This window comes from Plectropomus leopardus, chromosome 14, assembly GCF_026936395.1.
Source record: "Plectropomus leopardus strain MGB_pleo_1.0 chromosome 14, ASM2693639v1, whole genome shotgun sequence".
NCBI lineage: Eukaryota > Metazoa > Chordata > Actinopteri > Perciformes > Serranidae > Plectropomus > Plectropomus leopardus.
The window spans coordinates 4,891,283-4,918,001 of NC_142189.1; the positions used below are offsets into that span (position 1 = coordinate 4,891,283).

Here is a 26,719-nt window from a genome sequence, read left to right on the forward strand (position 1 = left end):
GACAGGTCGGTCAGTATATTTAGTCGTCTGGTCAGAGGTGACGATTCAGCGTCTCATTAGATTTACTGTCACAGCTGCCTCAGCTCAGCGTCTCTCACTGATTTTATTTTGTCATCAGCGGGACGCCGGTGTCCTCTGTGCAGGTGGAGAGGCATAAAACAAGGTTCCTGTGGATCCCTAAAAAGTCTTAAAATTCATGAAATGAATTCAATAATATAAAAAATAAGGCCTTAATTGGCATTAAAATATTTTAAATCAATCTTTCAGAACTCTTAAAAATTAATTAAAAATCTTTAAAAAAAAAAAAGTAATAATAATATGCTGATTGCCTCTTGTGTTAACATTACCTAAAGAGTCATGTTTTATGTTACAATAAATTTTTGAAATATTTTTAAAAAATCCCTTTGACCTTCAGTAATTGATTTCAGTGCAGTTTTTATCATCAACTACTCATCTATCTCATCTACTCCTGTAAAACTGGTCTTAAATTTCAATTCAAGTGACATTACATTGTAGAAACGCTTCATAAAATACACTTTAAAGATGTTTAAAGGTCCAGTGTGTGGATTTAGGGGATATATTAGCAGTAATATGATTTAAAAATAATTTAATATAATATATTGAGTATGTTGTCTTTAGCGTATAATCCCCTGAAAAATAAGAATTTTGATAAGAAATAGGAATATTGAAAATTGATAAGAAATAAGAAAAATGTTTCTACAGTAGCCCAGAACAGACAAACTAAACACTGACTCTATATAGCTGCATTCATATTTTTGCATTGGCCACTTAAGTTAGCAGCCCGTCGGCTGAACATTGATTTTCTTTACCGTAAACTGCTTTATTCAGTGTTTAATCACCTGGTCTGCCTGTTTTGGAGAGGAAGAAACAATTCTGGATAATACAAAGCTGCAGGCTTACCAGTAAACTGTGATTTATACCAGGTTTGCACAGTAGTGTGCTTACACTGGAAAACATAATACTTTTAATTTTATTTCAAGCTCCTTTTTGTTTGTCTGAGAAACAGAATCATGAATTTACTTTTTTTAAACTGTGATTCTTTTGGTTTAGTCGCCTTAACCAGTTTCCTCTCAGACATGCTGCTGGACCTCAGCGATATCCTGCAGGTACGTTTTAATACTGTTATCTTCTTTATTGATTATTGTGCTGATGAGTTTCTTGGTCAGTCAGTAAATAGTGAAGATATGTCAGTCACTATTTCCAGAGCCCAAAGGTGATGTCTTCAGACGTCTTGTTTTGTTCATCCCAAATCCCTAAAATGTTGTGAAATTTGATTTAATTAACTTTGATTGAGCTGTTTGTGTAACTTCAAAACCTAAAATCACATATTTCATACAAAGGCTTTGGCTTACACGTACAGTAAAACTTCTTACAAGTCGTATGTTTGTACAATACTGTGGTTGCATTGAAAAAGTAACAAAGTCATGGTAACAAAGAATACTACTAAATACAAAATATTCTTCGTTTTTGCTTGAAAACTGACTTAAATCATGAATCTGTTTTCAAAATAGAAGCTGATCAATATGACTTTTAGATGAATCCACTTAAAGTGCAATTCTTAATTTAAAGTGCTGTTATTTATATGAATGATCATTTATATTTTGAAAACGCTGTATGACTTGATAAGGACATAATTACCTTTTACTGAGCCCTATTTCTAATGTCAAATCCTAAAATCAGTCACTTGATACAAAGCATTTAGCTCATGAGTGCAACACCAGCTCTAACCAGTTATGTGCAGCTCTGTGCTTGCATTGAAAAAGTAACAGAGTTGGGACCAAGTTTTTGTTGTGCAAGTCACAGGTAAGTCTCAAGTCTTTGCACTGAAATCCCGAGTCAAGTCTGATGAATCCCAAGACCTGAAATTTAGGTTTCATGTCCTAAACAGGTCAAAATGCACTATACACTATTTTTAAACTCGCAAATAAGTATTTATTTTTTAAAACAACATCATAAAAAGTAGTGCTGACATTGTGCTTTTATGGCATAGCTGGTTCCACAATAAGTTCCTGACTTTTTAAAACTATTTTTTAGATATTAGTCTAATAATGACGGACATTTCTGGCTAAGTTGCTCATTGCCTTTTTCACATTTTTGTGAGAGAAATAAAACCAGGGTTTCAGGCTTCAAATGGTAAAATACAGCTTGTAAAAGGGAACGCAGCACATGAAAACTGATGTGGATCCAGGTTTCAAAGGATTAATTGACTATTAGTTGCAGCTCTCATTAAAACACTGCTGTTTTTAATCGGCCTTTTATTTTCATTAATTCAAGAAATCTGTGAAATGAAGGTTATAAAATCTAAACTTAAAATAACTTTTCCAGACTTTGAAGTCTTCGCTTCTCTCTTTAATGTGTGCTGATGCTCGCCCCTTAAATGCACGCCCCTGCACCACTCACCACAAGTCCCAGAATGCATCTCTGCCTAACCACTTGCTCCTGCAGTCATCTTGCGTTCAGACTTTCACCCGTGTAATTAAAGCGGAGTCGTGTGTGATTAAATTTAGAAGGCCCTCCATGTGTCTGCATATTTAATGGCAGCCGATTCACGGTGAGTCAGGGGTGTGGTGGTGCTGGAGGAGGCGCTGGGACATTTCTCAGAGTCACAGCTGGTCAGGGGCTTTTATTTTTATGCACCCAGCTGTCCTGGAGGAGCCGGACGCCCCCTCCCCCCTCGTCCACACCCCGGCATGTGGAAGCTGGGAGTGGATTTGAAGTGGATTTTGGGTGGGTAGGCTTGTAGGGGGTTATTAATGTCCAGCGTTCAGGCTGCTGCTGTGGGGCGGCGATACCAATCACTTTTTAATGGATCCACAGCGAGGCCGCTTGGTCCGCTGTGCATTGTCTGCATGAATGAGGAGCTTTGTCAGTCTGAGCCGCAGAGTTAATCACATAGAATAAGCATATTGGTCAGGGGGCGAGATCAATACCGGCTGTAAATATCAGCTGTTTTCTGCTGCTAATGTGATGAGCGTCCCGGACTTTGTTCACTCCTGCACATGCTCTGAATGTTTTCCACGTCAGATGCATGTCTCTGCACACATGCAGAGTTTCTGAGCAACAGGTGTTTTGGAGACGATCCTGCTGACTCTGTATTCACAGGTTTCAGCAGATTTATGATGTTTTTTGTAAACAAAGTTTATAAAACTAAATCAGATTTGTCCTTGATCCTGCTATATCTTCGGCGTTGAGGGATGAGTTGATTAAAATTAGCAGCTACTGTGAAGATTTCATCCCGACACTGAGGGCTCAGACCATCAAGAAGCATTTTCTGTTAATAAAATATTTTATTTAAAGCTCTAGACAGTGCACAGAAGTCCTTATTCTGAATTCCTCTGATTGTCTCACATTTTGGATTTAGTTTCAAATATGTGAATTGGTCAGATTCTTTTTTATCACTTTTTAGACAGACATTTTCCTGTCGAGACACATTTTTACCTTTTCAATTTATTTAACAGTGACCATGCTCATTGATTTTAACAAACAATAAAATAAAGTTAAGAGGCCAAGTTAGCTAGAAAGCTAATTTTCATGTCTCTGACCAGATGTTAACATATTTTAAGGTGTCTTTTTTATCTTTCAGTGTGTAGTTTCTGCACAGTTGATCTTTGATTTGCAGTTTTTAAACTTTTTTATCTTTATTATTAAACATTTTTAAATTATTTGCGTCCTCTGCTTAAGCAGTGCAGCCGAAGACGTGTTGACAGCAGCTGTTTGCTTCTGTAGTTTCTGTCTTCAGGAGAAAGTTGTTGATTCTCACTAATATAACCGGAGCCGCGCTCGGTCACACGAGTCCCGTCAGGAATCCTTTAATTGAAAGTTCTCCTCTTTCACCTGTTGCTTCTTGGCCGTGAAGTATCGAGTAACCACTCAGCGCTGCTTCGAGTTTTGACCCCTCGACCCGGAAAGTTTCACTTAGCGCTGCAGTGGAGAGGGGGATTATATTCTCCATTTCACCTACAAGCAGCTCCAACGCCGGCAAATCAAAGTGATGATAAAATTAAATTTAAAGACACTGAGTCTGATACCATGTTCACAGGTTCACAGACGGAGTCAAATTCAGCAATTTGTGAGATTAAAGGGATACTACATAAAACAGTGTAATAGTAATAGTAATAGTAATAGTAATAGTAATAGTGTAATGTAATGTTTCTAAGATTTATCACATTTCTAGGATTCTAGGACGTTTCTCGGGTTTTAAGATGTTTCAAGGATTTTAGCACATTTTTAGGATGTTTCCAGAATTTAGGACATTATTACGAGTTTGGCATGTTTCAGGGATTTTTGGTCATCTCTCAGTTTTTAGGACGTTTTTAGGATTTTTGGACATTTTTCAGATTTTAGGACATTTCGAGGATTTAGGGATATTTGTTTAGGACCTTTAAAGGATTTTAGGACTTTACCATGATTTTAGGTTGTTTCTAGGATTTTTCACATCTCTATGATTTTAGGACTTAAGTAGGATTTTAGGATGTTTCGAGGATTTTAGAACATTTCTTGGATTTAGCAGATTTTAAGGATTTTAGGATTTTTTGAGGTTTTTGAGACATTAGGAGCTTAGCTAGGACCTCTGTTGGGGTATGTGGGGAATCCTTTTGGGCACTTTTTTGATAAACAAGCTCTATTTTGATGTTGTTTAATGGACTCTGGCACCTTATGTATACTTAAAGTACAAAAGCGATTCCCAGAGTGAATCTTCTTTTTTTTTCGTGAATTAGAAAGTGGTTGGAGGGGCCACCCAGCACCCTATTAGGGGCCAGATTTGGCCAGCGGGCCTCAAGTTGTTAGAAATTTGTTACCTTATTCTCGTCTCAAATGTTTTCAGAAACATGTTTTAACTCACAGTTTAACTGTAAAATGAGATCGGTTGTTACCAGCCGGCTGCCATTATGTCCAACAGATGAGTTCGGATTACATTGACGCTCCAGCGGGAGTGTTTATTGGTCTGGTGTGGCACAGTGCATTCTGGTATTTGTAGTTTTTCCACCTCTCGATCAAAAGCAAATACCACAGTCGTTTTCTTCTGTTTTCTCTGGTCATGTATTTGCATCTTTTTGCTTCATGGACAGCCGAGTTAAGACTATTTTGCCTGCGGTGAAATACTTCTTTAATATAAAACTATTGATTAGGGCAGCTTTATAAAGCAGAAAGGGTGTTTATTTTGCTCCAGAGACCAACAGTCGTGAGTAACAACCAACATCCTCGCTGTAGCTGTAATCACTTGTTCCACTTCCTCCACCACCGTTTCTGCCTTTGTGTATAAATTCCTCGCTGGAATCCACTTCCCAGAATAGCAGAGGAGCATCTGTGTCCCTGCCCGACTCCAGAGGGGGCTGAGAGCGAGAGTCCGTCTGTCTGCTCCCCCTCCCTCCCTCACCCCCAGAGCCCTGGAGGTCTGGAGAGTCGGTCTGAAGGAATGACAGAGATCTGACCCGAGTTCACGACCTGATCCTGCAGCTTTCACTGCCCTTCTGCTTCAGCTTTCAGCAGCAAAACGTAACTCTGGGCTGTAATGCTGATAATTTGAGAAAAACATGATAGATGTGCAGCCCCGTGGCTTTGTTATTCATCATCAGATCCTTTCAGATAGAGCGGGGGTCTGCCAGAATTTACTGCCGAGCCTTCTGGAGGTGTTGTGGGTTAAATACAATGAAACATCTGTGATGGGAGGTGCCAGCGTGATAACCCCGATGACACACTCTCCCTCATCCACCACCCACCCTCCACCCACATCCTGCAACAAACCAGGTCTCTGGTTTGTTGCTCAGCCTAGTTTTACTGCACAGGGGACTTCATCACATCCCGAAACAGGCGGTTAGAAATGTGATGTGTGTTTCAATGTTTCATACCCCAATTTATCAAGCTGCGGACTTTATATTGTTTAAAAATGTTCCAATTTATTTTGAGGAATATGTTTTTCCCCTCAGCTAACCCTTTCAAACAGCAGCAGTAGTTAAAGGACTTAAGAGGGTATCTGCGTCTGATAATTTATACCCCTTTTCCACCAAAATTAGCCCAAGTACACAGGTTTATGAACACGAGCAAACCCACTAAACACAAACGGACTCCTTTCTCATTGCCAGTAGAGCGGAGCTGTGTAGACGGCTCTGCAGCAGATGAATGTGCCTTTTTGTGTGTGGGTTTTTGTTTTTTGGTCATGTCACAGCCAGGCTGGTAAACAGTATAAAGCAGCTTGGATGAAGGTTTGTGAAAGCTTTACAGTGGTTACTTCTCGTTGATGCAGTTGAAGTTGATGCAGACTAATTTTGGTCGATGCTTGAGCTGCTTGGGCGGAGACTGACGGTGTTTTGTGTTGATGCATCATTGCATCTCAATGGTTAACCTGTTGAAACCTGAGCAAATTGGCTTGATTTCTATCAAAAACATGGGAAGAAGGCAATGACTAATGTAAAAAGAAATTAGCCAAAAATTGGTAAGATGTACCTGAAAATTACCTGAAAATTTGTAAGATAAAAAAATAAATAAAAAGGAAATTAAAAAACAAAACAAAACTTAAAAAATATGTAATTCTGATCACTATAATCATTTTTACAGCTCTAATGTTGACAAAATTAAATAAAAGCAGGCATGGAAATTTTAAGTTCATGTTTGCTGCAAAAAGGTTAAACTTGTGATGCAAGCAGTCATTTAACCAGAAGTTCACTGGCTTAAATAACTTTTTTGTCATCTCAAAAGTCGTCAATATAATCGTTTGTCCCTTTCTAAAATCTAGTTTTTGTGCTGTTTTTTGGAGAAACAATTTTCAGTGCAGGTGTCTGTTAAAGGTCACCCTTTAGCTGATGAAAATAGCGGTGAGCTGATAAATCGATCAGTATGAAATGCAATCAGGTTACTTCAACATGACAAAGTATAAATCACCAAAAATAACTCTTAAATGAGTTAAAACGTCGTCTTTCTGTGATCCCGGCTGGGGAAAAGTAAGTGCAGAGAGTCAATACTGTCCGAACACCGTGGTGTATCCGTCAGATCTGTAATTTAAATTTAAGTAAATCGATCTGAAGGAGCAGATGCGGGCTGGGATAGCTTAGGGGGCGACTGAGTGGCAGATATTTTGATTGGAAATTAATAGACAATCTCTCCAACTCACAGCTCTGTTTGAGGGGGAAAAATCCCTCCAAAGGGCCCCGAGCTCGGTTTTTAATCACACATATTGCAGCGAAACGTTCTGCAGCCTTCAGGTCGATTATGTAACCAGAACACTTAACCTGCCGGTGACGCAACGGCTTTATTTCACATCCCGAACAGTCTGTTTTTTGTTCCTCTCAAACACACCAGCCACCATCAGTCATATCTTATGAGGTTTAATTTCAGACTGATGCTCGAGCTGTGACTCTTTAAGTGGAGTTAAATGGATCTAATGGCTCCTGGAGTCACATATGACATCCAGGATCACGAAAACTCCCAAATCCAGTTAAAAAAAATCAGACTTGCTGATTTTAACAGACATCACATCACCACAGTTACCTCCAGTGACTGTGAAACAGTGAGATTTTAAAATCACTTCTTAAAAACATTTTTATAGACTTGCTTTGATGTGATGTCGTCTTTTTGTTTATTTTACCTTCTTAATTATGTTTTATGTATTTTACTTCCTTTAATATGTGGTTTTATTGCTTTTGTTGCTTCTGTTTTTGTTGTTTTTTGCCCCGTTTTTTTTTTTTTTTAACATTTTACATATTGCATCTTGGATTATTTGTCACAGTTCAATTGGACTGGCTTTTCTGCAGTTGTACCTCCATCCACGTATCCCATTTTTGCTTTGCTTTGTTTGTTAAAAAACTCTGTTTAAAGGTGCTATATAAATAAAGTTATTATTATTTTAACTTGCAGCACAAGGTGTATTTATCTTTGCTGTTAATCAGTTTTTATCTTAATCATCCGCAGGTGAACGTCTACATACTGGGAAGAACCTTCCTCGTTCTGGCCAGAGAGCTGTGCATCAACGCCCCGGCTATAGGTACACGCTTCACTTATCTTCACGTTATCCTGCTGGATTCAATGTGCAAGACTTTGAATCCAGTTATTGTTTTGGATATGGCTGCAACTACTGATTATTATCTTTTAGTGTATCAGTTATTTCACCAGTTATGGAGTAATTACTTTCAGTTTATGTATCACCAGAAAATAGTGAAAGAGAGTTCAAGGTGATGTTTCAGGGCTCAACATTCACAGCCCTTTTACACTGCCTGCTCGAGGCTGTTATACCGCCTCGCCGCTCTGTATGTAGAATGTGTGTAACGTTTTGACTGTGTGCGACCACAAAGGGAGATTTAAAAAGCAACTAGCAGCACTTAATGGTTAACTCAGAGAAGAGCAGCAGATGAAAATGTCCACAAATTGGGAAAACGAAGTTCAGGAGCTCCTTATCCTCTGAGCAGAGGACAGGATCAACGACCGTATGACGTTGGCAGTAAATGATTGTTTATTGCCATGCTGGGCCACTGTTGTTGTTCATAAATGCTTCCAACGTGCATGTTATGTCATACTAAAGGCAGACAATGTTGTGTTACACGTCACGCCTTTTACGCCTCTTTTGGATCCTTGATGCCAGCATGCTGTCTAAAATCACACACTGGAGTGACATGATGCTGCCCTTGTTTGGGTTCATGTAAAAATGCAAGGTAGTGTAAAAATGGGACTTTGTAGCAACTCTTTAGTGTAATTTCTGTGTAAAAGAGCAGAGGATTGCCTGGGGCAAGTGAAATACCAAAATAGCGTGGCAAGATATATTCTGCAAAGTAGATTTTGAAGAAAAAAATGCCAGGAAAACTTTCCTGAGAACCATATTTATAATTATCATAATTTTTTTTTTTTATGTAATTATTTGAAATTTTAAGTTGTTTTTTAGGTCATTCTTATATTTAAAAAAATCCCTTTTTGGGGGGGAAGACAGGGTTTATTGGTATTTTTCAAGTAATTTTCTCTCACTTAATTTGCTAAGATTTTTTGCAAGTTTCTGGGTCATTTCTTCTTAAGTTGCTCATTGCCTTCTTCCCATGTTTTTGAAGAAATCAAACCAATTTGCTCAGGTTTCAAAGGGTTAAAAGAATCTGTTTTACCAGAGCTGACGATAAGAAGCTAGTGAATGAGCTACCTCTGAGAGTTAAAGGTGTAGTACAGAATGAACCTTTAGTGTTTGTAGTTATTTGATAATTACTAATAAATATAAACCATTTGTGTCGGGGCGAGTAAAAGTTTACTCTTAGTAAGTAGATTTCTGACCAGCTTTGCTGACTGGGCAATTAATTAAAACAGCGACGTTGACCCCTGCATCTTTAAAGTCCCCATGAGATGAAAACACATTTTCTCCAGTTTTAGTCCCTGTATTATGATTATTTCTTTTATCTGCCAAATATGTCAAAAAATCCATATCTGAGTTTTTTTTGACATCAAAATACCTGTCTTATCTCCTTATGTAACATGTTTAAATGTTTACTGACTCAGATGTTTACAAAAGTCACTTTTAGCTGCCCAATCACATGTGAAGGATTTGATTTAGAGCCTTCATGTAACTGTGCATTAATTAAATATTCCGTTTCACAGCGAAATACGTCACAATAAAGAAGCTCTAATTCAACTAGGACTTTAAATGTCCAAATCCCCCAAAAGCGTTGAATCTATAATTACATAACTCTTTAAAAAGCTGTGAAATTTCACATTTACGAAGCTGGGACCAGAGAACGTTTGGCATATTTGCTTGATGAATGACTTAAAAGTACTCTAGAGACTTAATATTGAACTTCCATAATGTTTGAGGAACTTGAAAGAGTCGTAGAGATGAAAAGAAGCTGTCTGAATCGTGTCCAAGTCTTCCTGCTGCTGCAGATTTACACAGACGCTCCTCCAAAAATATACAAAATATACTGTGCCTAATATTATAGGAACCCGTAAAGCAGGTTTTACTCTCTGCAAGCAGAGCTACACCTGCTGTCAAACCCATTTAACCCTTTGCAACCTGAGCGTATTGCCTTGATTTCTCACAAAAACATGAGTAACTTAACAGGAAATAACTGCAAAATGAGCAAGAAATGGGTAAAAATCTACAAGAAAACTATCTGAGATTAGCATAAATGAAAAGTAAAAGAAAAAAACAGCAAATGGCCTAAAAAAAGTGATAAAATAAAATAAAAAACAGGAAATGGGCCCCAAATTATAAAGAAATTAGGAAAAAACCTACAAGAAAAGAATCTGAAATTAGCACAAAAAAGAAAAGTAAAAAGAACAAAAACAGGAAATTACCTGAAAAAAGTAATAATATATAATTAAAATTAATACATTTTTGCTGTATCCAAATGTTAAATATATAATTATAATAATTAGAATTATAGTTTTCTTTATGTTCAGCTTGTTAATTGATCATTTTCAAAATACTTTGAAAATAATAATTTTCAGGTAATTTTCTAATGTCATGCCAAGTTACTGATTGATTTTTCCCCTCATGTTTTTTAAAGAAAATCAATCAAATTTCAGATTTTAAAGATTTAAATGCTTGTGAAAGGCATTTGAATGCAGCATGTCGATCCAGGTTTCAAAGGGTTAAGTTACTTCAGGTAAGAGCGTCCTGGATTTTGACTGAGCCCTCTGACTTTCCACCAAGACTTTTTGGGGGCCCTCTGGCTCCTTGGCCTCTGTGCTGCACTAGATGCAGTTTATGTAATCCATCCAGAGCTGCAAGAACCCGGTGTTCCCAAAATACTACCGTGTAGTTCCCACTGCAGTAACCAGGGGGCGCTGCAGTCCCTAAAATCCCCTCTCCCTCTCCCACAATAACATGACATCTGCAGCTTCAATCACATTACAGCCTTTATGTTTTATCATCAGGTGTATAAGCATTCTTGTACAGAACACATCTGGTCATCTTTAACAGCATCAAGCTGTTAACAGTTAAACTGTATTTTACAAAAGACACAACGTTTCCGAGGCCGTCCTCTGAAGTGCAAAACAACTCTCAAGATTTCTACTTTTTTTGTTGTTTTTTTTTGCATTTAGAATCATAACACTACATAAAGTTTGCTCCTGGTGTAATATTGCTGCTCAGACTATAGCAACAACATTGTATATACGCAGAGTTGCAATTACACAATGTGAAGCAGTCCCTACTAGTTTCAGTTGTGGAGCTCAGCTTGATTACATAACCACAAATCACTGTATTAATGTTGTTTCTACAGCAGCCGCAGCCCTTAAACACAGGCGTCAGAGCAAATAACGTTAACCCAGTATTTAAATTAAAAAAATAACATTAAATTAAATAAGATAAAACGACAGCTCCTTGGCTTTTAAAATAGTCTCTCAAAGAACTAACCAGGCCATTTAGTGTGACATTACTCAAGTGTCTTTAATGCTACATTACTTTGAAGGCTGGGAGGCGAGGATAATTTCCCATCAGCAGTCCAACGCAGCTTACGCATAGAACACAAGCTCGGGGATCTGTCCTCCCTGTACTCCGGTCCCGTTGGTGCTGTCGGAGGAGCACTGGAATTGAAATGTCACCTTCCCGCACTGCACCTCCGTCATGCCCTCCTGGCCAAAATAGCTCAGTTCGTTCCCGTCCAGCACGGCGCTCACCGTGTAGAAGGCGTCCTGCTCCACTTGAACAGGATGCTCGAACCACACCGGAAACGTACTGCTCGACCCGTCCGACACAAACTTTGTGAGATTCTGCGCCAGCGTCACCCCTTGTCTCTTCAGTTCGATTTTGACGCTGTATTCAGCTTTGCCGCCGCTCGACCCGTACAGCCCAAGACCAGCGATAAAGATCCTCTTGTCCACCGCGAACTGAATGCTGTCGCACCGGCCGCGGTAGCGCCACTGATTGCTCCGGTAGGCCGAGGACTGGAAGCGGTGGCACCTCTGAGGCGCCAAACCCTTCCTCGCCGTCAGAGGGAAGTCCAGATCGGGTTTTTTAGCCGCGGTGTACCACAGGAACACATTGTGCGTCTCCTCCAGTGTCAGGATGTCACATTGCGCCGCCCCGTTAGCAAACTCCTCCAGGCTCATGGAGGGGATACGCACCAAGAACAGCGCCTTGCCGAGGACTTCTCTCTTGTTGCGGGTCGTGGGCCCTAAACCTTGTCTCTTGCACTCCGCCGAGGCCCAGTTCATAACCGCCTCAAACACCACCACCTCCTTTGTGTTGAGCGTCTCCCTGCGCAAAATTATCTCCAGCGTCTGCAGGTCGATCTCGCAGAAGCCCTCGGAGCACAGCGCGAGCTCGGCCTGAGCGTCGATCACCTCCCAGCAGCGCTGCGTCAGCTCGGGCTCCTCGAACAGGCGGCTCTGGGAGAGCAGCACGCAGGCGTTCTTGGCCTCCAGGCTCGTTTCCAGGAAGGTGACGCAGGCTTTGGCCAGTGCAGGAACGATGTACTTCTTGGCAGCATACAAGGTGGCCAGCACCGTGTCTGCCTCCAGGTCGATCTCATCGCTGTACATGTACCTGGGAGAGAGAAAATAACGCTTTTAGTCACTGTGCAGAAATGTTGCGATTTAATATAATACCTCACAAAAGACGGGTTTCCATTAACGCTCAAATTGTGCAACCGAAATTGCAAATATAAAATACTCTGCTAACTTGCTAATGTTTCGAACGGCACAGAAATATCGTAACGTTACAACATTCAACACGAATATAAAGTTATTTGTAGTCGCACCCCTGATTGAATTCGCCACACTATGTTAGCTACAGTCGCCTAAATTTACTCATCAAGGTTCATTTTATTGTCATTTTGTACAAGTTGACTCGGGTCCAGCAACGTACGATAAAGTGACAGTGTTACTAAATAGCTCAATAAATAAATAAACCTATAAAATAGCTTAATACCTGATATCTAATGCCAACGGCCAGTTAGCAAGTTATCGCAACTAACCGGTTATTTCATATAATGATATGATTTATCGTAACTTTAATACATTAACACGAGATTTCTGTCTCGATCACGTCGTCGCTATCTCATGATGTCATCAAAGTCCGTCCTTTGTTATTTTGTTTAAGAAACGGTAGAAATTACAAACTGTGATACCCTCAAAACTTAAAAGAAATAACGATTTGATTTTTCTCATAGATAATTATTGATATCGACCATCATGAAACATTTCTGGTGATAACATCTTTAACCGTATCGCCCAGCTCCTGCTTAACACAAAACGCCTAACATGCAACAGTCTGGTGCTGGCTTAGCCAAAGCTACTGAATGAGCAACAAAGGAGAGATATTTATAACCACCCGTCTGCATATACTCCCCTCAAAGAAAATCGTCAGGCGGTGGATGAGGGAAAAGGGGGAAAAAATGTTTCTCGTTGGACAAAGAGCACTGAGAAAACCAGCAATTACAGAGCACGGTGCTGCTGCTGCCCCTGCTCTCAGGCGCTCCCAGCATTTTGGCATTCGCCTCTGCTTAGCTTTGGATGAGTAATAATATGCTTTGAAGTGACACTGACTGCGCTTGTCATCTCTCCTTCTGGTTGGCTGTGTGAGGGATGGTGAGTGGCTTACTTCAGCAGAATTAGAAAAGCAGCAGGTTCCACATCTGGGATATGGATCTCAGACTCCTCCTCCGCCAGATCGCCGTAAAACATGGCACAGAAGACCGAGCTTCCCACGGCCAGCACATACTGGGAGGGAGGGAGGGAGGAGCAGACAGATGCGTCAGATGCGACCAAAATCATTCCCAAGTTCAGTAAAGAAGCAGCTCGTTTTTCAGTAGCACTGCTGCAGAGACACTTTTAACAGTTAATGAAACAAAACAAAAAGAAATCACTGAATCCAGATCTGACTTTAAAGGTTTATATTTTCTCATAAAATTGGGGTTTTTTCCCCCAACATCCAAAATCTTTTTACCTTGTGTGCTGGAACCTTCTGCGCTCCCCCCAAGGGGCCGACAATGAAGTGGACATCAGCCATCAGCTCATTGTTAAACATCAAGGCATTCCTAAAAGCAGAGCAGGTTTCACGAATAAGCCTCAATCAAGTATTGTATAACATCAAGTCCTCCCACACTCCTTTTGCCTAGAGACACTGGTTATTTTCGTAGGTTTGGGGAGGATATGGCAAGAGAAGTAAGGCTGCAACTAATTAATAATGTCAGTATCAGTTAATCTGAGTTATTGTGACATTTTCAGATGTTTTGTTTACTTAAATCAACAGTACAAAAGATACAGTTTGCCATCATTAGATAATCAGAGAACATGCAAAGCAACAGAAGTAGAGCTACAACTAATGATAACTGTCATTATCAGTTAATCTGAGTTATTGTGACATTTTTAGATGTTTTGTTTACTTAAATCAACAGTGCAAATCCAAAAGATACTCTTTACTATCAAAAGGAAAATTTTCAAAAAGGAGATTTTTTGCTTAAAAACTTCCTTAAATTAGTAATTAATCATCCTACTTGTGTGCATATTAATCAGCTTATTGTTGCAGGTCTGCACAGGAGGAAATGCAGCCTTAAAAATTCAATTTTGGATGTTTATTATCCCCAAGGGGCAGTTTGTTGTGCACTAAAGGTTACTATACATGCATAAATGAATAGAAAAAATGCAATATATACTTTGAGTTATTTGTAATGCAAAATGGTATTTTCATATCATCAATGTGACTGTCAGTAGTATATTTTGGAGGAGAGTTAGTTAAAAAATAAGCAAAACTGAAAAAAGACAATAAAAATAAAAAAGTAAAAACATTATTTTTTTAAAAAAACTGTAAACAAAAGGGGTAATGTAACTGCAGCAGGAATAGTTTTAAAATAAAACTCCATTACGCAGTGGTTAAACTATTGCACTTTTACCTTTGTTTTATTCATTATGTTATTACAGTCGCATTACCACGGTGGCCTGTCGTTACTTGGTAATGATCTGAATGTGGTCACTTCTCTCCTGACACATCCCTGCAGGGACTTTTGGGTATTTTGCGCACACATTTAAGAGATTTAGTGCAGTTTTGCAGCAGATAGAGATGCATAATGTTTTACCTCTCTCTCAGCGTGGGGTGGCTGCACTGCCAGCTCGGCGGGTCTACGTTGTTGTTGTTGATGTTTTGCTGGGTGGTCGGGGTGGTCGCGGCGCTGCTGCTGGCCTGGCTCACCTGCACCTCCTTGGTCTTCTCGGTGTCCGCCACCGTGGTGCCGTTGGACAGGTTGGTGTTGTTGGTGTTGGCGGCGGGGTACAACTCCGCAGCCATCTTCTCCTTCTTCTGCTGCTGCTGCTGCTGCTTCTTCTTGCTCGTCAGGGACAGAGTCAGGATCTCATAACATACCGGCAGCTTGCCCGGGAGCTTACCGACCTTCTTGGACTTCTTCAGTGTTTCTGGAAGTAGGAGCAGATAAGTCAAACACCTCATGATCCGGCCATGATGGAGCAACCTGCAGTCTGCCGTTGGCATCGGCACAAGCGACGGGTCTTCTTCGTGTTAGTATCCGGTGTTTGAACCACTTAATGACCGAGCCGTGTGTGTGTTTTCTCGGCGTAGAATTGAACGTTTTCTGGGTGAGATTTGGTTCTTTTTTTTCACGGCGCCGCTTTAAAACGGCATCGACAGCGAAGTTTACACATCTAAATATCCGTCCAGGCCCCGGTGGAGTCCCGTTTCCTCCTCCGCGTCCAACTTCGCACTTTTGCTCCGTTTCCTGGCGGTCACCTCATCCTCTCTTGGACGGAGAAAACGGCCACGAAGCGTCGCTTGTTTTCCCTTTTCAGCGTAATCCGGACAGTCGCAGCAAGTCCTTCCTATTTTCTCCTCCACCCCGCCTCTGCGTTAATCCGCTCCGGTGTTTGTCCCTCTTCCTCCGTAACGACTGTCCACCGACACGAAGCCAGCTGCGATCCTCGCCGCTGACGTTACTCCTCAGAGGTAAATAGTCATTTGTCGGGAGTTTTTAAGGTCTGCTCCATTTTTCTGCTCTTTTTTTTTTTTTTTATTCGTGATCTCCTCGGACGCCCAGGGCTCGCCGAGGGCCAATCAGAATCACGCACGGCGGTGACGTCAGAAGGGCCGGAGCACCTCCCCCGGCAGCTCCGCAGAGTGCGTCACCGGGCCAAACCGCTCCGCCTCCGTCCCGCTGATTAGACCCGGTGGAAAGATAAAAATAAAATTAAAAAAGAAGGTCGGTTAAATATGACCTCTCCAGCGCTGTGCAGAGATGTTGAGAAATGATACAGAAATGTTTTTAAAAAAAAAAGAAAAACAGTGGTGGAAGAAGCACTCGGATATTTACTTCAAGTTAAAGTATAAAAATTTAGAACGAGATTTTATTATCACGCAGGTTTTCAGTTACAAGGACTTTTGTTTGTGGTGCAACATACAACAAGTCAAAGTACTGCAACATTTAAGAACATAAATAAAGGCTAGATGACTAAAAAACTACAAACAAACAAACATACCAAAAAACAAGAACCGTAAACACGAAGTACACACACACACACACACACACACACAGATAGATAGATAGATAGATAGATAGATAGGTGTGTGTGTGTGTGTGTGTGTGTATATGTATACAAGTGTTTATGTAAGTCTATATATACTATATTTATATGTATGTAGGCCTATATGTGTGTGTGTGTATATAACTAATATATATGTATAAATATATATACACACACACACATATGTACATACATATATACATATATCTATATAGTATATGTGTAAACATCGATACATGTTCATATATATTTGTGTTTATATATGTCTCTGTGTATACACACACACACAGATATGGGGTGTGCGCGCCGACCGCCAGCTAATGTATGTAAGTAAATAAAAAGAAAGAAAAAGCTCTCTGCTGTAGTTATTATAATAGTGATGATAATAATAAATGAATAAATAAATAAAAAGAAAGAAAGAAAGCTTGCTGCTGTAGTTATAATACTAATAATAATGGTGATAATAATAATAAAAAGAAGGAAAGCTTGCTGCTGTAGTTATGATAATAATAGTTATGATAATAATAATAATTAGTAAAAAGAAAGAAAGCTTGCTGCTGTAGTCATAATAATAATAATAATAATAATAATAATAATAAATAAAAGGGGAAAAAAGCTTGCCCTGTAGTCATAATAATAATAATTATGATAAAAGTTTATTTTTGTAGTATTTATGAAAACGAACATTACAAAGTATACATAAAATCATATAGGCTGATGGAGGGAGCTTCACTCAGCTGTGAAGGTGACTACAAACGGAGTGTGTAGCGTCCGCTCTGGGAGAGGCCCGCTGAGACTAATTTCTCCACTGAGGGCACCAAAAAATAGACCAGAATGCATTGCAGCTCCAAGTCCATTTTGGGGTTTTGAGGGAAGGGCGCAGCTTCCCCACAGCCGAATGATAACACTTTAATGCTATTCATGCGTCCCCGCTCCCACATGGGATTGAAAGGAGCGAGTTCACGGCCCCTCTCTGGAGGTGGTCGAAGTAATTTTGGGGAATGTGGGGAACAGAAGTAGAAGTAGGCGAGGCAGGTTGAGGGGAAAGTGGGTACACGAAAAAAGTAAACTACAGCACTCTGTCACAGAGTGACTCCTGGCTGTTTGAGCATCACAGATTGATTATATTCGACAGTGAAAGAGGATTGGAGGTGGATTTTTTTTCTCCTTAAACAGCCTCTTTTTTTTTTGCTATGGGAATCTTGCCTGGCCCAGCGTTTACAGACGGTAAAATTTTGGAGCAGCGATGGCGAGCTCCGCAGACGTATCATTACATGGTGCAGAGGGGGAGCGGGATCAGCCTGGATCTTATTACCAGCTGGCTCTACCAGCTTTCCACTGGACTGCTCTTTAAACGCAGCCACTGACTTCAAAGATACTTGACTCCACTGTCATAGCCGGGGCACGAAACTCCACTTTTTGTCTCCCGGCTACAGCGGATCCCCCCTAATTTTGGTCTCAAATTAGATTTCTCAGCACGGTAAAATCATTTTTAGAATAAATTTTCAAAAAAAGTCAAACTGGCCAGCTGCCACGCGGTTTCATGGCGAAAGCAGGTGGTTCTGATAGTTTTCCTCTTCTTCAGCCGCAGTATTTTCCATAAAGTTTATGATACGCTGCGCTGTACAAGTTTCTCAGAGACATTTGAGAAGCAAAATGCTTGTGATTTGGAAATGTGCCCATTCAAATCCTTCTGCCAGCTGCGAAAAATCTGGACAGAGACTCTGAATGAGAAACAGGCTGCTTCTGGGTGCACTCGAGCTAAAATGCTAATCCTCAAGTTCTCCAGTGGAGCTAATTAGCAGCCAGCAGTAGGAGACTGGTTTTACTGGGAAGCTCACAGGTGCCAGCGAGTTTCAATCTGTGTGAGTTTGAAGGATTTTTGGTCAAAGACAAACATTTTCTTTGGTCTGAGCTGGAGTGGAAAACATGGTTGGGATATTGTTTTTGGTTTGTTTACAGCACGGACACTGACCAGGAAGTGTGTAAACAAATGTCACACGGACGGCACACAAGCAGGCTGTTTATTGGACACAGTTTTGGTTAAAGTGCCGTCCTCAGAGAGTTTTGGCAGCAGAGTCAAACAGATCTGACATCAGTCTCTGAAACTTGAGCACGCTGGACATTTTGCACTCTCTTTGCCACGATTTATCCTCCGCAGTTAATCACACACGAGTCAAAAGCTGATGTGGTCGATACAGGATACGCGGACCCATAAACTGTCGTGTGCTGCAGTTGCTTTAGATCACATAAAGCTGTTCCCTCAACATTCAGTCATTCATTACTTCTGTTATAATACTTTTAATAGTTTACTCTGTAGCAAGCGGTGAAATTAGGCGTTCAGCTACAATGAATCCTCGACATTTTCTGTCATCATTGACAGTATGCGGGTTTCCATTACAGATTTGTGCAAAACTTCAGCGATATTTTAAAAATGTAGATAAAACACAGATACAAGATGACTGTGTTTCTGTTGAGTGATGTGATGCGACTTCTCTGGTGACAACATTCCAGTAACCATGGCGATGGATGTTCAAAACATTAGCAGCTTTACATCTATTGCAGCCTCCGCACCAGCCGACATCATTTTCAATCGAGGGCGACGTAGGCACGTTATGAGAGCGATAATGGAAAAGCGAGCCCCTTATAAACGAGGGAGCGGCCACGTATGAGGGGTTTCTTGGAGGTGATAGTCCACGATTATTTCACAGAGAAATTGTGGATTCAAAACTTCTGGATGATCTGCTCAATTTTTGAAAAGTTATGTGATGCAATAACTTCTGATGGACAGGCACACACCCATAGCATCATGTGACCTAGAAAAGCAAAAAACGTTATGCAAGCGTAAAAACTTTTTTGCGATTATGGGAATTTTTTCGAAATTGTTTCTATTAGGCGTACCGTATATTTGCAATTTCAGTTTGCGCAATTTGAGGGTTAATGGAAACCCGTATGGTGTCCAGTAATCGATTTAGTAAAGTGCTAAACGATTTGCAACCCTAGTAAAAACAGTAAATATGTATTTAGTAGGGATGCACCGATTATGAAATTGTGGGCTGATACAGATGTTAAAATAATTTGGCCAATAGCCTGATGCCAATGTTTTTTTCTGTGGTAGTTGTTTATTTTGTCGTTGTTGTTATTAAAATCCTCACCCATGCATCACTAATAGTTAGCTAGCAAACTATGAGCTATAATAAGTAAGTGTTGTAAGTCTCGACTGAGCGGTGGGGAGAACCACTGATGATATGATATAAAGCGTTTGGGGAGGGGTTAATGATAAAGATGGCTCCATTATGTCACCGAGCAACGATTTCAGACCTGCCAATAGTTTTGTTGACAAGTCCTGAAGAAAAAAATGATGAAAAACAGTCAAACAGGGTTTCTAACATGTATAATGTGTTTGAAAGAAATCTCTGATTTGACTTTATCCGCACTTTAAAGAATATTTTCCTGTCACCATCAGACCCGTGCCTGTACATTCCCCGTTTCGCCCAGCTGCTGGAATTTGGGGAGAAGAACCACGAAGTCTCCATGACGGCGATGAGACTGGTGCAGAGGATGAAGAGGGACTGGATGCACACCGGACGAAGGCCGTCGGGACTCTGTGGAGCAGGTAACCATGAGGCGATGGCGACGTCAGATATCTCGTGTCTGTTCTGTGGTTTCTTTCATTGCAGGTGCTGGCAGCAGCCTGAGGGCGCGGAGCAGCAGGCCTGTCATTAGAGGATTCCTGGTTTCTGTCCTCTGAGAAAAATCAGAGGAGAGAAAGTGATTAACGCTCTCTGCTCTGTTGGCATCCAACATCAAGGTGTCCTTTAATCAACCTCGGATACTCAGTGACCATCAGAGTTTTTATTCTAACCGCACAGTAAAACAGCCTCCTGTTTGTGGCTCTAACTATCTCCAAGAAAACAATAATATTAAACTAGAAAAACAGGAAAAAGGTCAATATCTCACAATGGTTAGTTAAACCTTAAATGTCTGAATAATGAATAATTATTTTACTTTTTCTGAAGTCATGAAATAGTCCTGAAATAAAGCTTGAACCCCCAAAATTGTCATTTAGATATCAATTACATTTCCTGTTTGATGTTAAGTTTATTTATCTGGCACGCCTCCGTGGTGAAGGTCAAAATTGTTAATGCATTGAAGTGAAAGGGGTCTGGATTTGATAAGAGCAAAAGTGAATCAAAACATCTGTTTACAATCTCTGACACAGCTCGTGCAGTGTAATCCAAATCTCATTTATCTAGTCGCAAGCTAAGTACTGTACAAACACATGCACTGTCTGTAAAAAAAACCAACTATCTATGCTCTCTTCAAAGTCAGACTTCATTAAGAAAAGCAATATTTTTTACCTCATTGAACACATGAGCTGCTGGTCTACCACTGCCTACATCAGTTAGTTTAGGGACTTTTGTTTTTTGTTGGTTTGGATTCACCAAAATCACACAATAACATCAACAAACTAACTGATGGAGGCAGTGGTAGACCAGCAGCTCCTGTGTTCAGTGAAGTAAAATTACTGCTTTTCTTAATCCAAATTAATTTATAAAGCATATTTAAAAACAACAGAGTTGACCAAATTGCTGTACATCAATAAATACATTAAAAAACAATAGCAATAAAAATATTAAATAAAAAATTGCAGAAATATCATGAGAGAGAACAAAACATGTTTTAATGTTATCTGACTTTGAAGAGATCATGGATACGTTTCACATTTAGTTAAGTCTTACATAGGGATGTTTTAGCCAAAATGTTTGTGTTTGGAAAGTACTCTCATTTTTTATATAAAGTCTCCATGTTTATTATTTTTAATTATTCTTTTAAGCTTTTTAAGAACTCTGAAATATGAGCAGCAGGGAAAAAGACACTGTTTTAAGTCCTAAATGTCTGAAAGGATATATTTTTACATTTACTAAAGTCCTAAAAAAATCCCAAAATACAGCTTAAATAGAGTCTTAAAAATGTCGTTACTCGCACTACTAGATTAAGTTTGGTAATTGTGCCTGCACACTTTTAATGAGTTAGCAGCTCCTCGTCATTCTCATTTTTTAAAACAAATTACATTAACCTTGTTTCTACTCCAATTGCCTTTTTGATTTGATGTATTTTGCAAATGCTCAATTTATCCATCTTCATCTATATTTATGGAAAAAATATAGGTAGTAACAACAATAACAAAAAACCAATACGATCTCATTGTATACTTGAAGCTGATCTCTGACCTCTTCCTGTACGAGAAAGTGAGAATTTAATTATAGTTCAATAACATAACACCTGCGTCTCTCACAGTCTCTGCTGCCAACTGGGTTACCAAATGTTTTTGGGCTTAATACTCTTTGTTGGTTACCTGCCAAAGACGCGAGTGGGCGAGGCAAACCTGCCGACACCTGCCGAAACTTACCACGGTTGGTGTGGTGTTGATTTTCAACTCTGCCCGTCATTGTCTTCGCGTGAGTTCGTGTGAAACAGCTGAGCTCGTAGCTTCTTGTTGCTGATGTGTCAACCTGAATGCACTCTGCTTTGATGCATCATCAGCCGAGACGTCCTGAAATCGAATCACGGCCTCCCTGCGTGTTTACGCTCATGGTTTCAATTTTCGCCTTTCTCTGTTCCTCTGCTGCATTGCCTGAATAATTAATTTATCATCATAAATCATTGAGAAGGATACAGTCAGATGGAAGAGGGAAAAGTTTCCTCCCAAATATGATGCAAATCTCGACGTTAATGAATCAGAATCGTGCATCTGAAAAAAAAGTTCAAGGCCAGATGAGGTCACGGATGTAAAGTAATGCACAACTCTGCATTAAGAAAGGAAAACCAGCAACTCTGAAGTGAAGTGGTTTCAAGGTAACGGCGGTAAAATGTTTGAGAGTTGTCAGCGGAGCTAAAAGCCATCAATTCAGTCCTAAAGGCTGTTAGAAGTGTGCATGTAGAAGTAGAAGCATGCATCTATCTTTTAACAGGCTCTTGAGCGAGGCAACTCTAATGACGGTTATATAACTGTTCCCCTTCAAGGCTCACACTGCAATTCATTGCATAATATTAGTGTTGTTGTTACTCCTTTTGAAAATGGTGTTTTTGTGTGTGGAGGCGGATTGTTGGCTCTGCAGGCGGAGGTGCTCCTGTCCTGTCCGCTCTGTCCTGCAGTCTTCAAGGTGCTCACGCAGAGCCGCCTAAAAAAAAAACATCATGTTCGAGCGTTCAGTTACATCTTTGTACGTATATTTGTTATTTGTATGTGTGTGTTGATATATTTTAGGAAAGCTTTGTATGCAAGATACACAGGAAATTTAATCCTCTATGTTGCTGTGGTCCACTGCAACCCTCACGTCTTTTCTATCAAGGCTGAAGACATTTCTGTTAATCATTCATTTCTTACACTGCTCTGTGGCTTTTATTCTTGTGTTTTGTACCTTTTTCTGTTTTAGCTTATTTTCTGTTCTCTTGGCTCTTTAATGACTGTTTTATTTGGGTTTAAAGGTGTTTCTTTTGCACTTTGTCTCAATACTTTTAATATTTTATGTGCAGCTCTTAATTGCCTCATTGCACAGATGTTCTTATTAACTGTCGTATATTCTGTTTTTATTTTGTACGTCCGTGCATCCCATTCACGTGAGCACAATATCTAAAGAGCTCTTTGAGGGAGTTTCTTCAAATTTGGCACAAACGTTCACTTGTATTAAACAATGAACTGCTTAGATTTTAGTGTTCACAGGCCAAAAGTCACTGTGGCCTCGTTCCTCTCATTTTTGTGAATGAAATATCTCCAGATTGCCTTGAGGGAACTTCTTTAGATTTGGCACAAACGTCCACTTGGACTAAACAATGAACTGATTAGATTTTAGTGGTCATAGATTAAAAGTCAAGATCAATGTGACCTAGCATTCGCCTTATTATTGTAAATGCAATATCTCAAGAACACCCTGAGGGAATTTTTTCCTTCAATTTGGCACAAACGTCCACTTAGACTTAACAATGAACTGATTAGATTTTAGTTGCCTCAGGTCAAAGATCAAAGTCATTCTGCCCTTGCGTCTGTCTCAGTCTTGTATACATTATCTCAAGAAGGCCTTAAGGTGGTTTCCTCAAATTTGGCACAAACGTCCACTTGGACTAAAGAATGAACTCATTAGAATTTGGTGGTCAGAGGTTAAAAGTCACTGTGACCTCACAAAAGGTGTTTTTGGTCATAACTCAAGAATTAATACGCTGATAATGACAAAATTTCACACAAATGCCGAATAGGATTTCATGATGAAGTGACAGCATTTGACAACCAAAAAGTTAAAGCTCGGCTTCACTGTGACATCATAATATTCTGCAAAAACACGTTTCTGGCCATTATGTAACACCATATCTCAGGAACAGAGGGGAAGACATTTGGTCAGATACTGAATCTCTGTGTGAAACATCCATGTTTTCACAGTCATTGATTTAAACTGTAAGCGCAACTTGACTGGTTTGTGGATGCATACAACCACGAGGAGGTAATTCCAGGTTTTATTTTGTTGTTTGTGCCATTTATGTAGTTTGGGATGACGCAGATTTAGTAATAAATGATGTGTAGAGACATGCATTTAGCCATATAATGTGATTTCTTTCTGTTTCAGCTCTTCTTGTTGCTGCTCGCATGTACGACTTTCGCCGCACCATTAAAGAAATTGTCAGCGTTGTAAAAGTTTGTGAAACCACGCTAAGAAAAAGGTGAGCGGTTAAAAGTTTTCAACGTTTCTTACTTTCTAAGTTAAAAACTAACTTAATGGATCAAGTTTGATATCTGTAGTTTGAATTGAACCAGAATATTCTGACAGTAAAAATAAAAATTTGCCTGATTTCAGCAGCGTTTAAAGGGACAGTTCACCACAAAACCAAATATAAATATATTTCTTCTTACTTGTGTGCTGTTTATTAGTCTAAATTGTTTTGGTGTGAGTTGCTGAGTGGTGGAGATATCGGCCATAGAGATGTCTGCTTTCTCTCCAGTATAATTGAGCTAGATAGCACTCAGCTTGTGGTGCTCAAAGTGCCGAAAAACTCAACAGCGATGTCTCTTTAGTCAAGATAATCCACAGACCTTGTCGCAAGCAGTTTCATGTAGGAAATGTTTTCTTTCTACCGAACTACACACGCCAACTGTATCACTGCACAGAAAGAAGTGAGCAGAGGAAAAATAGATATTTTGGATTTTGGGGTGAACTGTCTCTTTAACCCTTTGAAACCTGATGAAATTGGCTTCATTTATTTCGAAAACATGGGATGAAGGCAATGAGCAATAACGGAAAAATAACCCAAAAATTTCCAAGAAATTAGAAAAAAAAATTTAAATTAGATTTTAAAAATTGACCTGAAAATTACATAATAATAATAATAACAATAATAATAATACTACATTAAAATAGGAAAGAAAAAACTGAAGTAAAATGAAACATTGAAATGCTTAAAAACTAATTGTGTAACATAATTTTAAATATGTAACTAAAAATATAACTTTTTACCTTTTTCCATGATTTTATTTTCTAAATCTACTAATTTGTGAAGCATTTATTACCCACCGCCTGTTTCCCATGTTTTTGTATGTAAATAAATTGCACCAGTTTGTTTGGGGATCAAAGGTTTAAATACTTGTGAAAGGCTCCTGAAAGCAGCACCTCAACGAGAGTGATGTCGCTGCAGGTTTCAAAGGGTTAGCAAGCAGGAGATAAATTAATTTTTTAGACAGTTTGTCACAGTGACCAAGTTCTGTTTCATCTTTGTTTTATTTGATTATTTTAACTAACCGTCTCCTGCTTTAGACTGACGGAGTTCGAGGACACACCCACCAGTCAGCTGACCATCGAAGAGTTCATGAAGATCGATCTGGACCAGGAGTGTGACCCGCCCTGCTTTACAGCCGGACTGATAAAGAAAAAAGTCAATAAGGTGTGAAAATTAACACACATACAAGCGAGCTGTTAATTAATGTGTCAAATTAGAAAAAATACACCTTCACTTCCACAGTTTTTCTTATCAATTTTGATAAATTGCATTGCTTGGGAAATTACTCATTTAACCCCTCGGGGAAAATTAAAATTTCATTTTATATTTTCTTGATGATTACATGCAGCCTGCAGGCTTTCTCCCATAATTAATGAAGGGTATTAACCTCTAAAGTAAAACTGTCAAAGATCACTTTTCCGTACGTCCACACACTCAGCAGAGGGGTAACACAGAGGACAGCTTTGCATCGGATCTTTGATTATACGGGATTGAAAAGGTTGAGCCTTTGTGTTCAGTGAGGCACCAAGACCCAAAAACACTCTGAACAGGTGTTGGTGAGTGATTTGCTTACTTTGTACAGAGCCAGGCGAGCTGTTTTCTCCTTTTCTTTTTAAATCTCAGACTTTATGCAAAGTTCACTGACCACTGGCTGCAAGTTTAAACGGTTTCTTTAGTTTGTTGTCCAGGTAGCTTCAGGCAGCACATGAACTTTGATCTTTGCTGCAGCATTTTGGACGGTTTGCCTCTCTCTTAACTTAATACTTCCTAAATAGCTAAATTCTAACTTGGCATTTATTTTTTCAGGGCGTCTGCTTTCAGAGCAAGGAGCGAGGCAGGCTGATCATGGTCTGATGGTGGACGGGTTATGTAGCTATTTTAGCCGCAGCCATACCTACTCAATGCATTACAGCTATGGTTAACTGTAATAATGCTAACTTTTGCGATCAAAAAGGCTAGGTGTTGTTTTGGGGATTCTTATTTTGACAGGCCTGTGGATTTTCTTTAAAAAAAAATCACCAAAAACTTTTAATGAAAAAAACACACCAAAATTAAAAAAAAATAAATAAAAATTATAATAATTAGAAAATCACAAAAAATTAAATAATTTAAATAAAAAGAGAGATAGAAAATAAGCAAAAAGAGTTCAAAGAGGGAAAATTAGTTTTTTAAAAAGCATCAACCGTTTCAAAATTGCCAAAAATAAATATGTATATATATTTTAAAGAAAACATAACACAATTCTCATATAATTCCAAGTTTAACTGACTTTTTTGATGAATTTCTGCTCAGTAACATTTTCTCTTGTTATAATGGATAAGAACAAAATTATGTTCCAAGGTTTCTAGAAGAAACAAAAGTAAAAGAGTTGAATAATTTTAACTTTTACTGTACACAAACAAATATCTGACTCTCACTGTGTTCTTCAGCTGTGTCCTAAACCAGCAGCACCAAATCAAACTCGTGCTTGGTGCTCTGAACTTTAAGGATGAAA

General features: G+C 39.4%; 2 protein-coding genes across 2 annotated transcripts in view; one reads left to right on the top strand and one right to left on the bottom strand.

Moving 5' to 3' along the window:
- Positions 1–26,719, top strand: part of brf1a (BRF1 general transcription factor IIIB subunit a) — a 139,720-nt gene that overhangs the window by 28,264 nt on the left and 84,737 nt on the right. The window contains exons 5-9 of the mRNA XM_042500550.2: positions 1,096–1,127; positions 7,927–7,999; positions 19,925–20,074; positions 24,081–24,174; positions 25,263–25,389. Of these exons, the coding sequence (XP_042356484.2) occupies positions 1,096–1,127; positions 7,927–7,999; positions 19,925–20,074; positions 24,081–24,174; positions 25,263–25,389 (476 nt within the window). The remainder of the gene's footprint in view (positions 1–1,095; positions 1,128–7,926; positions 8,000–19,924; positions 20,075–24,080; positions 24,175–25,262; positions 25,390–26,719) is intronic.
- On the bottom strand, positions 10,833–15,952 carry LOC121940905 (BTB/POZ domain-containing protein 6-B). The gene is made up of 4 exons (XM_042483581.2): positions 15,006–15,952; positions 13,877–13,967; positions 13,532–13,650; positions 10,833–12,475 (listed from the first exon to the last, which is right to left on the bottom strand). Exons 1-4 carry the CDS (start codon positions 15,413–15,415, stop codon positions 11,443–11,445), a joined length of 1,653 nt encoding a protein of 550 aa, XP_042339515.2. The 5' UTR covers positions 15,416–15,952; the 3' UTR covers positions 10,833–11,442.